General features: G+C 32.2%; 1 protein-coding gene across 1 annotated transcript; it reads left to right on the top strand.

Annotated features, from left to right (window-relative positions):
• Nucleotides 1–8,142: 8,142 nt before the first annotated feature.
• LOC110711331 (peroxidase 4-like) lies at nt 8,143–11,173 on the top strand. Its single transcript, XM_021889709.1, has 3 exons — nt 8,143–8,431; nt 9,398–9,592; nt 10,528–11,173. The coding sequence occupies exons 1-3, from the start codon at nt 8,216–8,218 to the stop codon at nt 11,083–11,085; spliced, it is 969 nt and encodes a 322-aa protein (XP_021745401.1). The 5' UTR covers nt 8,143–8,215; the 3' UTR covers nt 11,086–11,173.
• The last annotated feature ends 1,212 nt before the right edge of the window (nt 11,174–12,385 follow it).

Below are 12,385 nucleotides of genomic sequence, written 5' to 3'. Positions count from 1 at the left end.
TATAAGAAGCCAACCTATTAGCAAAGATAATAAAGAAAAAAAAAACGAAATTTAATTAAATATTGAACAATCAACAAAATTTATAAATTAATTACTTAAATTAAGTCCAAAATTAACTACATAAGCTATAAAATTAAAATTATCTTCCATAAACTATAAACTTACATTTAGATTATATTTTATTAACTTTGATATTACCTCATATTTAAAACTGTGCATTAGTATTGATGTTCATATTTCCATAACAAAATATTGTCAATCAAGTTTATATCTTATACTTCATCCATTTTCTTTAAGATGCAACACACCCTTTAGCGTGATAATTAAGAATGGTGGGGTTTACATGATATAATAAACTTTAAAATAGGATGAGTGGTTGTTAGGAGTGTAATTTAGTGGGTCATGTGCTTTAAATAAGAGATATAATATATTTTTTTCCCTAAAATAACTTTCCTTTTATAATGTGTTGCAAGTATTGTGACATTTCCTTTTTAGAGAAGTGTTGCAAATAAAAGAAAACGGAGGAAGTATGTTATTTAGTCCAGGTACCTTCCTAATTGTCTACATTCATCCTTTTTATTTATTTTTTTATTTTACTTTTACTCCCTCCGTCCCATAATATAATTCCTACTATGTTTTTTTTTTTTTTTTGATATTTAAGAAATGGGAGGTGAAATAGAAATAGTAGATTAAAAATGGAAAAACATGGATAAAAGTTAGACATAAAGACAAAGCAAGTGGATAAATTTAAGGGAAAAAGTACAGTTATAGACAAAAGATATAGGGAGAAAGTGGAAATTAAAGAAGTATTACCTCTGTTACAGGTTATGTGCAACGATTTGACATAAAGCAGAGAGGGAAAATGTCTAATCGTTGCACATAACCTATACGGAGGTAGTACAATACAAGTAGATAATTTAAGGGTAAATTAGAAAGTTTAATGAATAAAAAGTTAAAAAAATAAGGGTATAAAGTTCTTTACATAATCTAAAAATAGAAACAGGTTCAACATTTTGGGTCTCTTAAATAGAAAAACAGGAATTATATTATTGAACGGAGGGAGTATTTTTTTGACAGCTCTACCCTTATCCGTGGTACACATGAATCAATATATTTATTTTCATATAATATTTTATCCTTAACATTTTTTTTTCAATTATACTATCTAAGTTTTTTTTTTTTTTTTTTTTTTTTTTTTTTTTTTGATATGTTTATTCTATAACATTTGCCACTAAACTATTTTAAAGACTAATAACTCTATAAATTATCTACATTGTAATTTACAATGAGACGATCTAAGAAGCAGTTTCTAGTTTGGTTCTTCGGCATCTCATCATTGATAGCTTGTTGAACAAGAGGATACATGTACGGAGTATCAAATGTCATGTGTAGTTTTTGTATATTTTGTTAGGAGAACTAGACTACTAGAGAGTAGGGATGTCAGTGGGGCGGGTCAAATAGGAGATTCGCCCCATCCCCGCCCCAGTGGGGCGGGGATGGGTCTTGGTTTGGCGGGTGATGGGGCGAAGATGAGGATGAATTGAAAACCATACTCGTCATGGGTGATGGGGCGGGGGTGGATTTTAGGTTGTACCCACATTTATATATCTTATAAAACAAATTCTATACTTTTATACTATTTTATATATATTTATGTAAAATAAAATATTAATTACAACACTTTGTAATATACTTATATTATAAACAAAAAAATGTGTAATATTTAGAATGATTTTTTTTTCTTTTTAATGTAATCTATATTAAGAGTCTGTTCTCATTGCCTGAACTCAGCTGAACTGAACTGAGCTGAACTGAGCTGAACTGAACTGAACTGAAATGAATATTTTATAAGAGAAGGAAATTAGGAGCTGAACTGAACCGAACTGAACTGAATTTCAACGTAAGAGAACATGCCCTAATTATGTAGGATTGTGTATTTGAAAGGTGGAGGTTAGGTGGGTCTTGGGTGGGGATTAGGCGGGTCTTTGGCGGGGATTAGGTGGGGATGGATATCCAAGTGGAGGGTGGGGCGGGGATGGTTTTGGAATTGTACCCGCCGGGGCGGGGATAGGGATGAATTTTAGACCCGTTGCGGGGATGTGGATGGGGATGGGGATGAAAATGTTAGGTGGGGATAGGGATGGGAATGCCAACATGCGCCCCGCCCCGCCCTGCCCCATTGACATCCCTACTAGAGAGGATTGGTAATGTGATTGAATACAAAATGTTGTTGAGCAAAACGAAACATGAATTTGCAAGACTTGATTAGATATAGAATTGAGGTAATTATGAAATTCATATGAATCCAAATGAAATGACTTGTATTGAACTAAAGTGAATTGACCTAAACTAAAGTCAAATGATTTGAATCTTAGGGAAATGAATTCCTCCATTTCACTCCTTAACCAAATAAGGAAACTCATTTCCTTCATTTCTCCCCACTATTTCTTACCCAAATAATATGTACATGTTAAGAGAAGATGTGCATATAATAGGATTCGACTATTGAACCAATAACTATCTTTAATTAGGAGAAGATGTGATGTTAGGCAGACATCTAGCAATATGGGACAATAGGAGTGATGATCTTTGAATTTGCATAGTCAAGTTCTTCTCAATTAATTAAATGTAAATATAAACCTTAGGTAATCGAAAGAGAAATTTCAACCAATTGATAATTTTGATTTAAAGGGACATTGCATCTTACAACAACATGCATGGATTAGGAATTTGAAATAATCAATAGTTATGTAAATGTTCCCCCTCCCCTAGCCTTTGTTTTCACTGACCTGACTCCACTTAGGTATACTTTTATTCTAAATATACTTGGAAAAATGTGCTTAATTAATTTCGTGTACTTGAATAAAAACTACCCAAATTTGATTCACAATTTTGTCACATTAAAAATATTAGTTTGAAAAGGTTTAGACATGTATGATACCAATAATTAATAAGATAGTAGCGTAGTGTCGGTCTATAAATACGTACACCGGAACGTGCAGAAGTACTTGATATACGTTGCATAACTTTGACTGATAGATCTAGGAATTTCGATGTGGAAATGAAAAGCTAAACTTGACATGCCTTCATAAGTTCATAATCATGGAATTCTTCTACAAGCTTTAAACCATAGCTTGAATAGTGGAGATAAAGATTGACAATCATCTCACCTAGCTAAAAGGGAAATGTCACAATAGTTGCAACACACTATAATGGGAAAATATTTTATGTCAAAAGTTGTACTATAACCCTTATTATAATCTCATAGCCCACTAAATTATCCTCTTAACAATCTCTCTCCTCCTTTTTAAGTGTTCTAAATCACATGTGACTCACTTTTCTTAAATACCGTGAAAAAGGGGAGAAAGTAGGTAATTACATACTTTGTTGCAAAATGATTTAATTAAATTCATATGATCATATGACGAGAGCTGATATACATACAACCATTGTAGGTTGTCCCTACATACAACACCATTAAAATTTTGACACATCATTAGAAAAAGGGAGAAAATTAGAAGTCAAATATATATTGAATATAATGGAACTTGGGTCCATTGTTCTAGCCAATCAAAACATGACAAATTAGAGTTGTATGTAGGGACCACATACAACAATTGTATGTGTAGCCTTTACCTCATATGACTTGGTTATCACTTACACAAGCTTAAGAGCCCCTTGGAGAAAGGGTTCATTTAAGAGCTACATAAGTTGTAATCCTATAATTTATCAATAAGATACTTGTACTTTAAAGTATTAGCGATTCTTAAACCAAAAAGTACACAGGGTCAAGATTTTAACCTTTAACCTTTACTCAAAAATATACTCGTATTGCAAAGTACTTAAACCATTGTGACACAAGTTCCAGCAGGCTTACAACAATTGTTCTTGTGGGTTGTTATTCATAACATTATGATTAGTTCCATTTGTTGACTATTGCCAATAGGTAAGATTTAATCAAGATTAGAATTATTTAATAGCGACTGGCGACACCGTGGGCCAGCTGACACACACCAAGTAACCCCTAATCGACTGGGGCGTAACACTTGATTGACCGAATAACTCCTAACTGACCAAATTACCCTTGACCGAGTAACTCCGGACCGAGTGAGTAACCCTCGACCGAGTAACCACTGATCAACCAAGTAATCCCTAACCGACTTAGTAACTCCACACCGAGTGAGTAACCCCTATAACACTAACAAAGTAACCCCAACCCCATAATTATTGGCCACACGATGTGACCAACTACATATAAAAGTTTGTATTACTAGCAATGCGTGTATATAAAAATACTATGTGAGATCATTTTTAATTTCTATATGACTTTTTATGATAAATATTTTTAGATATTATGATTAATTGTAGGCATTGGTGCCATGGAAAAAAAAAACAAAAAAGGATATAACATAATTAAAACTTGTGGGAGTGTGTTTATTGAAATTGGAAATATAAATATATAATTCATCTATATTGACAAGATAATTTATCATATACGATATAATTAATTATAGCGTGTTTTGAGTGCGTTCATCACACCACATGATCGCTTGTAAATGAACAAAGTAACTCTTAGGCCCTGTTCACATTTATTTAATTTCAGTTCAGTTCAGTTCAGCTCTGCTCCAATCAGTTCAGTTCAGTTCAGCTCCAATCTGTTAAATTCAGCTCATAATTCCCTCTCTCATAAAAATATTCATTTCAGCTTAGTACAGTTAAGTTCAGTTCAGCTCCAATCAGTTCAGTTCAGCTCAGTTCAGTAAATGTGAACATGTCCTTATAACATTGATCAACTAACACATACGACTGAGTAACCCTTATAACGTTATTAAGTAACCCTTATAACTAACACCGACGAAGTAACCTCTGTAACAATGATCGAATAATCCCTATAACACTAATGAAGTAACCACATGATGGTAGGCCATACGGTGCCACATATAAAATTTTGTGAATTACTTATGTCCCCCACTCTTTTTATTAATCAATATATATATTATTTGTTTATAAATGTTCTTTTTTTTTATTTGACAAAGGTTTTCCCTTTATTTTGTCATAATCGTAATACTTTGACTTTTTCACTATTTATATGTTTATTTTGACGATAATTTTTTACCATTATATGTATACTAAACATATATGGCCATGTAAAATATTTTTGGATTAGTGTATTTAAGTATATTTTCATTGTATTAAGGGCCTTTTCTCTTACGTTGAAATTCAGTTCAATTCAGTTCAGTTCAGCTCAGTTCAGTTTAGCTCAATTCAGTTCAGTTCAGTTCATTTCAGCTCAGTTCAGCTCAGCTCCTAATTTCCTTCTCTTATAAAATATTCAGTTCAGTTCAGTTCAGTTCAGTTCAGCTGAGTTCAGTCAATGAGAACAGGCCCTAACCTTTTATACAATCTAATGAAAATATACTACATCCGTTAAGTATTAGTTGCAAATTTGGGGTAATATTTGAGATATATAGTTGCAACTAATATTTAATAGAGGTAGTAATTACAAATTAAATATTAATGGTCAAAATTGTGCATTGATATGTGTGCCAGTCAAGCAAAGATCTGGCTTGGGATATATGTCCATTTTATATAGTGATTTATCTCGTCCCTTGGTCATATTTAGGAGTATTTTTGGCTCTACGGATCTATTTTTATTACCAATATGCATTTTCTAGTGTTTTCGTAGATTTTGGTATTGCTTTGTAGGAAATTGCAGATTTGGAGTATTTCCCCGGAGTTAGTTGAGCCACTATGAGCATTGAATTTGGATCGCATTGATATGACCATATTGCATAGCCCAAGATCGTGTCAGAGTAATTAAGAACTGTAATTAAGGGCTTGCGAAGAAGAAGAAGCTGAGGCATTGGACTTGCTTCATAGAAGAAAATATTTGGATTGGGCCGAGTAAAGGATCCCAAACGAGGAATCCAATGTTACCTGATGGACTTGCCCGATCGACAAGTGTTCTCGCCTTGAGGCGCGCCCGACCGCGCGAGGAAGAGAAAGAGCAGCAACATCTCTTCTGAAGGCGTGTCCTACCGGGCGAAAGAGATTGAAGGAGCACCATGAGGCTTATCGGCCTGGTCGACCAGTCATGCTTCCTACCGGGCGCGTGTTTTTGAGGGCGTTTAGAGATGACTAATCATAGTCTTAGTTTAGGTTTCTTAGCTTTAATATAAATACGCTTTTGTCAAGCGAAACTATTACATCTTCCATTAGTTAAAAATTCCAAATTTTAGTTTTAAGCTTACATTAGTATTTTGTTCTCTCAACACTCTTTGGTTTATGCAATTTATTAATTCCATTTATTTTGGTAACGATTTTCTTCTTTTTATTTCTCGTAATTTAAATACTTTGATTAGTTATGTCTTGTTTAATTGTTTTCTTAGGTTAGATTTCAATATGTGTGAGTAGTTTATTTCTACGGTTAGGGGGTGATTTATTATTGATGATTGTTAATGCTTTAGTTAATTTCCTATTGATTGATTTAATGCTATTCAATTAGATTAGGCATGGTTTCACTGTTTAAGTTATGCAATATTGATTTGAGATTCGGCAAATGAGAATTGATGTTTAGGCTTAGTTTCAATAGGCAGATTAATTTATAAATGGTTAAGTCAAGATTTGAGAGATGCGATTTAATACCGCTAGATTTACTCTGTGATTGTAATACGTAGCAAAGTCTTTTATGATCTTATTAATTGATGCATTGATTTTTATGCTTTACATACCCCTGAGTATTATTGGTGAACCTATACCCTAGGCTTTGATTTATTGTTATTCCTATTATTCTTATTCACGTTAGTTTATTTATTTCCCTTAGTTTAATTCTCATAAAATTATATTTGTTACTTGATAATTTAGACCATATCAATTCTTTAGGAGTAGAAATACATTGCTTTCACGTGGATTCGACCCTACTTCCCTATCTATTTTAGGTAGAGGACTTAAGAATTACTTTTGATTTGGTGATATGACTAGAACCGTCAAAATTTATAATAATACAGAGGGAGTAATATTAAAACAAATGAAACGCATTGCAACCTATTGCAAATCAAACTACTCACAAGTTGCAGGCTCCAAAGCACTTTTTCGTGTCAGATCGGATCAGGTTTGTCGCATAAGTTTTTGATTTTTGACACCTCTAAGGACGTAAGATTGCAAATCCAGATGGGTGTGCAATGACTTTATAATATGGATTAATTTAATTACTCTATTAGCAAGGGTTTTGCTTAGGCAATTTAAGAGCATGTTATGTTCACATTTACTCAAGTGAGCTGAACTGAATTGAACTGAACAAAACTGAATAGAGTTGAAATGAATATTTTATGAGAGAAGGAAATTAGGAGCTGAACTAAAATAAACTGAACCGAACCGAATTGATTGGATCTGAACTTAACTGAACTGAATTGAAATTAAGTTGAAATGAACAGACCCTGAGTCTTTAATTAGGCTAACTAATCCTAAGGTCCAACTAAGTTGGTTTGTCCTAAAAGGCTTAGGCTGGGTTAATTGGGTTCCTAAAGGGATTTTCAATCAATTTTTGGGTTTTTTTTTTTTTTTTTTTTTTTTTTTTTTATCTTTGGGTATGTAATAAGCTGATGATTAGAGATCTCATGATTGGTGATTTTATACTCTATCATGCTCCGTCACATAAGATCATTTGGACTTGAAATGTTGATGCAATGAACACAGGGCTCCTTATACCTAGGATCAGATTCTTGATTCCATATAAAAGGAACAACTCAGCCAAAAACATAATCTGATGGTTAAATCCCCAATCTCCATGATTGATTTTATTACTCTATCGATTCCTTTGGGTAAGATTGGCTTGAAGAAAATACATACGATCTATGAGCAAGAGTGATTATTACTCAATCATTTACTATACATACATCGTACCCAAGAGTATGAAGTGAATATTTTTGTTTAAGTTTGAAGAAGGGAATGAAAGAGTAATAATTATAGAAATGATATTCTGAAATGGACTGGCAGGGTGTACGTGTTCTGGGGCTAGATTTGAAATGTCTACCCCCATTTAATTTGCAACTAATCCTAATTACTCCCTTACATGCGGTGTCTTCCATTTTATACTCCAATATTGGTTACTAGTAAGTCTAGTGTGTATATATATATATGAAACTCAAAGCATATAATATATTCATCAACTCTACTTTCGCTTTGCCATAATTAGCAAGCTAGAAGCAAGTTAATTATGGCTTCCAAATTGATATGTTTTTTGGTAATCTTTTCTCTAACATCACTTTTTATGGGTGCTTCTAATGCTTGGCTTATGCAGCCAGACTTTTATGCCTCTAGTTGCCCTAATGTTGAACAAATTGTGTACAATACTATGAAGCAAGCCGTTAGTAAGGAACCACGTATGGGTGCATCTATTCTTCGCTTGTTCTTCCATGATTGCTTTGTCAACGTAAGTATTTTCGAATCTATAACCTTATTATTTATTTAAGTTTTTTTTTTTATTTATTTTTTTTATTTTTTTTATTGCAATACCATGTTCTATGTACATTATTAAACAATATACTACGACGTATGAAAAATTATTATGCAAAGATGGGAGAATTTCGTTATTTCCTTGTAATGTCATTATTGATTGTAATATTGTTGCATTTTTCTAGAAAGAAAATGGTTGGGAGGATGATGATTAGTTTGGACAATTATGGGTCCCTAGACAATTATATAGAAGGTTTAGAGAAAATGATGGATGTTATCTACATAAAAAAAAACTGAGTGAGAAAATGAAGAATTAAAAAATATATATACTTCGTATATAATACTAACGTTACATGATCTATTGTCAAGGAAAAAAAAAATGCTTTACCTAGGGTTAGACCCCGGTTGCATAGTGAGGTTTGATCGCATTCATTAATATCATGAGAGACAACCCTAACCAATGGATAATATACAACTTTGATAGAAGCATATATATATATATATATAATATATAAAAATATATATATATATATATATATATATATATATATATATATTAATAAATGATCTAATTTATTTTTAATATTGGCACAATGGTTAATTAAAATGATCCATACTTTTTAGGAAAAATCACATCTTTTTTGTCACACCCCTAAATAATAATAGATTAATAGAAGTACATACATAAAAGTCTTTGACCTAATTTTATCTCATAATGAATATAAAGGTTCATCCAAATAAATCATGTGATTAATTTAGTTATTAGAAATTATAAAAGAAATGTACGCTGAGTAGTAATTGTGAACAAAGAAAGTATATATGGCCGTTTTATATTTACGCTAAAGGATCAATTAAAATAGACTGGAATCAATATATACACTATATTGTTCATCTATTAGACTAACTCATTCATGTTTTTTTCATTCATTTCCGGTAACATTAGGGTTGTGATGCATCTGTACTCCTAGATGATACACCAACATTTACAGGGGAGAAAACTGCTAAAGCAAATGCAAACAACTCAATAAGGGGTTTTGAAGTGATTGATGCAATCAAGTGTAATCTTGAAGCTGCTTGCCCCCAAACTGTATCGTGTGCAGACATTCTAGCTCTTGCATCACGAGACGGAGTTAGATTGGTAAGCACATAAAACTCATAAAAATACTTTGGATTATAGATTTCATTGTGCACATAAATCTAAAGATTAATTAGTTTGTATTACTACTCCCTATCACTTGAGCTTCATTCATTGTTTAAGAACAAAAAGAAAAACATTACAAAATAAGCCATATTGCTTACTTCCTCCCTATTTTCCAAGCATAGGAAAATTGAAAAATACATGCAATGTTTTAGCTAGCATCTGTAACAAAAATGTGAATAAATCTATAATCTATAATAATATATACAGTCTGGTATATAATAATATATATACTTTCTCCGTTTCTTTATAGTTGCAACATACACTTTATTGATATGGTATTTAAGACAAATAGATCTCACATGATATAATACACTTAAAAAGGGGTTAAGAGGTTGTTAGAGGTATAATCAAGTGGCCATGAGCTTTAAATAAAGATAATAGTACAATTTTCACCATAAAAATCTTCCATTTATGTGTGTTGCAACTATTATAATATTTTCATTATAGGAAAGTGTTGCAATTATAAAGAAACAAAGGAAATAATCCGTATTAAAAAGCGTTTCAAATTGCATTAATCTTGTCACGTCGCTCATTCCATCATCTTTAATTCATCTAAGTGTTAACGTTTATGTCATCCCTTATAAACATGCATGGTTGGTATACAATATGAACCCATTGCAACCACAAGTTTGATAATAATCCCATTTGCTTATCTAAGTTGAAGTACATTGCATTGTATTATTTCAGAACCATATTAATGACAATTGAAAATGAAAAATGAAGTTGAATACAATAACTCAAGACGTACATTGTCTATTTATCCCACCAAAACTAGTTATTCAATTTAAACACCTCAATTTGTTCTTATCAAAATTTATTATTTTAAGATCCTACCACTTGATGTACCTAACTATATGTTCTCACATTTGTAGTTAGGAGGGCCCACATGGAAAGTACCACTAGGTAGAAGAGATGCAAGAACAGCAAGCCTAAGCTTGGCAAACCAAAACCTTCCACCCCCACGTTCAAGCCTTGCTAACCTCACTTCCCTCTTTGCAAGACAAAACTTAAACATCAACGAAATGACCGCCCTCTCCGGCGGCCACACCATCGGCCTCGCTCGTTGCATCAACTTCCGACCCCACATTTACAACGACACCGACATAGATCCCACCTTTGCAGCCACTCGCCAAGCCAACTGCCCTAAACAAGCTGGGAATGGAGACTTCAACTTAGCCCCTCTTGATCGTCAAACACCAAACAAATTCGACAACGATTATTTTCAAAACCTTGTTCAAAAACGCGGTCTATTACATTCGGATCAAGAGCTTTACAATGGTGGTTCTCAAGATTCCTTGGTGAAGAAGTATAGTACTAATCAAGCTGTTTTCTTTCAAGATTTTGTTGCAGCGATGATCAAGATGGGGAACATTAAGCTTCTTACTGGTACTAAAGGAGAGATTAGAAAGAACTGTCGCGTTATCAATTAGATTATTGTTAATATCATCAGTTTATTTCATAATTCTGGTTTTAATTACACTTGTACGTACTATATATAAATGGAAATTTTGTGAAAAACTACCTATTATAGTTCAGAATTTGCGAGAAACTACCTATTAAAAAAATGTTGTAATTGACTACCTAATTTTCGAAAAATGTTGTAATTTACTACCTTACGCCGGATTATGAATGAGTTTGACCAAAGTTCTCCGATGTTGACTTGGTCACGTGACCATCACGTGACACTTAATGACCCTTTTCTTTCACCAAGTGTCACGTGACCAAGTCAATGCCGGAGAATTTTGGTCAAACTCATTCATAATCCGGCATAAAGGTAGTAAATTACAACATTTTAAAAAAATTAGGTAGTCAATTACAACATTCTTTTTAATAGGTAGTTTCTCGTAAATTCTAGATTATAATAGGCAGTTTTTCACAAAATTTCCTATATAAATATATGATTTGTATTAATTGTTGTTAGTGTTGTTACGTGGAAGTTGGAATTATATCCGAGTGATTTATGGATGTGAAAATTGAAAAGGACAGTGTAATTATGTACTCCATTTCTTACTCCGTATTATAAAATAAACTTGCATGCGAATGGAGTCGTATAATATTGGGATTTTTTTACATCATAAGATGATGATGTGTCAGATTATAAATGGTCAATTATTTTTATTTATTTAAAAGCCTAAATGTATTATACATGTAATTTTTTTTAACAATACGTAATTATAGTTTTTTAAATTTAATTTTTATCTTTTTAAGATCATTTTCGAAAAATTAAATTAAAATTAAAATTTAGAAAATAAAAAATTCATCATTTTTCAATAATGTTCTTCATTCATGTTCAACAATGTTCTTCATTCATGTCATAGATTAACAACCTATTCCCAAAATCATTGTTATTTGTGAAAGTATACTCAAATCCGGCCTAAAATCCTCATTAAAACTCATAAATGAATTGTTTTGTAGAGTTTCGCTTTTTTTAGTTTTGTTTTTTAGGTTCTGTTCATTAAAAAATCTCAACAACAATCTCATTTTTAAGTATTTGTTAAAGAAGAATTATATTGATAGGTGTTTTGCAATATCATAGTGGTCGGCGACATAGTGATTTAGGTTGAATGATTGGCGTTCTTCCAATTGTATAAATTGAGAAGACGACTATTTTTTTTTTTTCGAGTCCCATCAGTTTGATCGGCACAAATTAATTAATTTTTCGCAAACTTGTTCGTGGATTAGGTAGTGACCTAAACTACTTTTGGTCATTGCATATAAGAATTATATGCT

This window comes from Chenopodium quinoa, unplaced genomic scaffold (assembly GCF_001683475.1).
Source record: "Chenopodium quinoa cultivar QQ74 unplaced genomic scaffold, ASM168347v1, whole genome shotgun sequence".
Classification (NCBI taxonomy): domain Eukaryota; kingdom Viridiplantae; phylum Streptophyta; class Magnoliopsida; order Caryophyllales; family Amaranthaceae; genus Chenopodium; species Chenopodium quinoa.
Note: the sequence above shows the minus strand (reverse complement) of the source record. Positions and strands in the feature narration are given on the sequence as shown.